Genomic DNA, 4391 nt, shown 5'->3' on the forward strand with positions numbered 1-4391 from the left:
GTTATAACATCACCAGTAGTCCCAAACAATCTTAATACGGGTTATAACATCATGTATATTTTTCATCCATATTCGAAAGTTCGAGTCGCATATTTTCGGTTTCCTTTCATTTTTATTCGAGGATTTAAATTCGACCCCGTACTTTTGATCATCATATATTTTTGTTCCAGGATTTAAACCTCGTATTTTTTATTGTCTTCCATTTTTATTCCGGGATTTGAGCCTCGTGGTTTTAGTCATCTTTCACTTTTATTCAGAAATTGGAATTAGAGCCCCGTAATTTAGGTTATCATTAATTTTTAACCTAGGATTAGAGCCCCGTAAGTTAGGTTATCATTAATTTTTAATCTAGGATTTGAGCAACGTAAGTTAGGTTATCATTAATTTTTAATCTAGGATTTGAGCAACGTAATTTTGGTTATCATTAATTTTTAATCTAGGATTAGAGCCCCGTATTTTTGGAGACGTAACTTAGCGGCCATCCATCACCATTCTTTAGCTGGAACTTCACAATATTTATACTATTTTTTCTGTTATGACTAAAGTTGCCCATTGTATTGCAATTTGTAAAATTGCAATATATTTATCAAGAGTAAAATAATCCTTCCATTGCTGTTTTCGGCTCAAAGCTAAACAAGAGCGGGCTATCTGCACTGTCTACCATGATGAATCAAACCAGAAATTTTAACATTAAACTCTGCAAATTTAACGATGCCCCAGCAGGCCAGGTACACCTTTCTTAGTCAATATGAACGTATAATTCACGTTTGAACCTTTCAAAATTCTACATATATACGTTACACAAATGCTTGCCAAATCTTGAAAACAAATGGCCGAGTTTTTGTGTGTGTCATAGAGTCACATACAGAAACCAATCTTAATGTTGTATTGATAAACTGACCTACTGGAATCATTTTATATTTGAGTAACAAGAAGCTAGTCTTAGTGAAATAAATAGCCAATACACACATATAATCATGGTGAACTCGTGTGATTGGGATAAATATAACAAAAGTCTAATCTGCAGTTGCTTAGAAAGAAACTGTTATACAAACCCCATAAACAACGAGGTTCAGTGCTGACACTTTATTTATTTCCCCCGTATGATTATCAATAGTGTCGATCTCTTCAAGAGGATAAGCTGCACATGTTATACTCCCCAGCTGCCAGTAGATCTCTCTTTGGATCTTCAAGATGTGGATGAAAATCTAAAAGCGCCAAACGTTAGTTCACTTTATATTACCTAACTAAATTAAGTTTTTCAAATCTGATAACGAAATTTGAACTCGTCTAAAATGAATATATTTTAACCAACAAATATATTAAAGATTCCATAATCTACCAGAATACGTTAATTGTGTTCCTTCAATGCATTTAACACATACCTCCTTTTCTACTGAATCATCTGATTGGTGTTGAGTCGTTAATTCTTCAATCTAAGATATTTAAAAGTAACACTTTTGTTTGACTATTTCTATCATTTATTTTTAACTGAGTATTTTCTATTTTCCGAAAATGACTTCGTGACTTTATTATATTCTAAATGTTTATTTTCATTATTTAATTTTGATATCACATTTGAATTCTAATGCTAGCAAGATTATTTCTGAAAGATTGGTTTCATCATTCATTGTGTTGTAAACGTGGACTGTGTTTAATTTCTTTACCATATTTACAATAACTGAAGGAATACATTGTGTCATTTTTCCTAAGTAACATTTCCAAAATTATTCACTGTTATCGATATTCATTTATCGATTTGAAACGAACAACTACATAACTAGAGCCCAACCAACCAGGTTTAGTTAAAGACTACTGTAAATGTATGCAAGATTTAATATTTTCTGTTTTGTTTTTACTTTCAGAATTAGGATATTTGTTCTTCAGGTTGCACAAATTTACATAATTTTCAAGAAAAATTATGTTTTCGGTTCCGATTTTTGTGTTCACTTATAAAAATGATATGACTCAAAGTCCATTCAGTGAAAGGCGACAGCTAATATTATTATAAACGTATATATAAATATGTTTAATCATTAGTATAACAATCTGGAGAAATGTGTTTTTAAAGCAGCTGAAAAGAGCGAATTAACAGGATCAGAAAGTTGCTTTTCTACTACTTGAATCACTAGGATTCTATGATTACCTCTTTCCTGGCCAGTTTAGCTGCTAATGTCAACGGGGTCAGTCCTTGCCTGTTCCCAATGTTAATGGAAGCTCCTAATTCGTAAGCCATATTGAACATTTCCTGTAAATTGAACACTAAACACAATAATGAACATTTCCTGTAAATTGAACACTAAACACAATAATGAACATTTCCTGTAAATTGAACACTAAACACAATAATGAACAATATTGTCTGTAAATAACCCTAAACACAACAATTAATATTGTCTATAAATAACCTTAAACACAATAATTAACATTTCTTGTAAAGCAAGTACTGAACACAATAATATATATTTCATAGAAGGTGAACACTAATTCCAATAATCTATGTGAACCTTATATAGATTTTTTGGATTTCCTGGTGGTATTATTACCCCTATATAGATCGTTTAGAACTCCACGTAATATTATAAACCCTATATAGATTATTTAGAACTCAAGGTGATATTATAAACCCTATATAGATTGGTTAGGCCTCAAGGTAATATAATAAACATATTTCAAATAGACTGGAACTCCTGGTTTGGCTATAGATCGTATCCAAATTCTTTGGAACTTCTAGTGACATTATAAATATTATATTTATTGTTTGGAGCTGCTGGTACTATTACAAACCTTATCCAGAATGTTTGGAATACCTGGTGTTATCATAAGTACTATCCAAATTGCTTAGAATTTCTAATGGTATTGTGAAACATATTCAAGTGTGTTTTAACTCCTGGTGGCATTATAAATCTTATCCAGATTTTGTAATTCTCATTATGACAAAACAAATCCTATCTAGACTATATGAAATTTCTGAATGTATTCTAGTTTCTGCTACGTTGGTTTGGAGCTTTTGCTGGCATTATAAAACTATCCAGATGTTTCGGAACTCTTACTGACAGTATAAACTCTATACAGAGTTTTTCGAACTCCTGATAACACTATAAATCCTTTCCATAATTTTTGGAACTCCTTGGAACATTATAAACCACATCTAGATTGTTTAGAACTCATGATGACGTTACAAGTCCTATCCAGATTAGATATTTTTTAATATCAAGACAAACCCTACATAGATTACAAAACTCCTGATAAAACTATATCTTTCCTTCATTTTGTTTGGAACGCCTGGTGACATTATAGACCATTCCCGAAAGTTTGGAATTATTTGTGATAATGTGAACCTTATCCAGAATGTTTGGAATTTGTGGTGACAATATAATCCTATAGAGATTATTTGAAATTTCTGATAGTATTATAAACCCTGTATAGATTGTTTGGAGCTACTTGTAACATTATAAACCCTATTCACATATTTATTTTGTTGATGACAAATCAAACCCTACATAGATTATACGAAACTCCTTTTGCTTGCACCTCCCACCCTCAAAGGCTCAGTGGTCAACCAGTAGGTTTACTATGCTAAAAGTTGAGTTTCTATACCCATGGAGGCAGAGCATATATAGCCCAATGTGTAGCTTTTTGTTTAACACCGACAAAACAAACCGTTTGCTTGAAACCCTGGTAACATTAAAACTCTTCTGCAGATTTTTGAAATTCCTGGTGGTACTGTAAACCCTACCCTATCGAGATTTGTTTGTCCTCTTGAGGAGAGGACAAACTTTACACAGATTATATAAAACTTCTGATTGCATAACTTCTTAACTATTTGTTTGCCACATCTGTCGATATTGTAATCTTTATGCACATTGTTTAGAACGCATTGTGATGTTATAAGCCCTATACAGGTTGTTTTCAATGGAGACATTATAAAATTCATCTAGATTTATCTGAGGATATTATAAACTCAGTCAAGACGTTTCGATTTTCTTAAAGAAAAGACAAACTCTATATACATTATGTCATTATTTTATATTTTCAACTCCGTTTTCTAGAACTGATTATGACATTATCAACTCTATTTAGTTCATTTGTAACTCATAAATTATGTGAAACTTATTATTATACTATAACCTCTATTCCTATTGTTTGGAACTACTGGTGATGTTATAACCCGTATTAAGATTGTTTGGAACTACTAGTGATGTTATAACCCGTATTAAGATTGTTTGGGACTACTGGTGATGTTATAACCCGTATTAAGATTGTTTGGGACTACTGGTGATGTTATAACCCGTATTAAGATTGTTTGGGACTACTGACCCCTGTCTATAAGAAATAATCTGTTATATGTCCTCATTTTCATCATCATTAAAAACTGTTTCGGTTTATAA

General features: G+C 31.7%; 1 protein-coding gene across 1 annotated transcript in view; it reads right to left on the reverse strand.

The window, feature by feature from the left end:
* The window catches only part of LOC106462449 (transient receptor potential cation channel subfamily V member 5-like), a 46412-nt gene that overhangs the window by 32492 nt on the left and 9529 nt on the right, over positions 1-4391 (reverse strand). The window contains exons 3-4 of the mRNA XM_013922370.2: positions 2147-2248; positions 1056-1208 (exon numbers count right to left, since the gene is read on the reverse strand). Coding sequence (XP_013777824.1) covers positions 1056-1208; positions 2147-2248 — 255 coding nt within the window. The remainder of the gene's footprint in view (positions 1-1055; positions 1209-2146; positions 2249-4391) is intronic.

This window comes from Limulus polyphemus, unplaced genomic scaffold (assembly GCF_000517525.1).
Source record: "Limulus polyphemus unplaced genomic scaffold, Limulus_polyphemus-2.1.2 Scaffold1168, whole genome shotgun sequence".
Taxonomy (NCBI): Eukaryota; Metazoa; Arthropoda; class Merostomata; order Xiphosura; family Limulidae; genus Limulus; species Limulus polyphemus.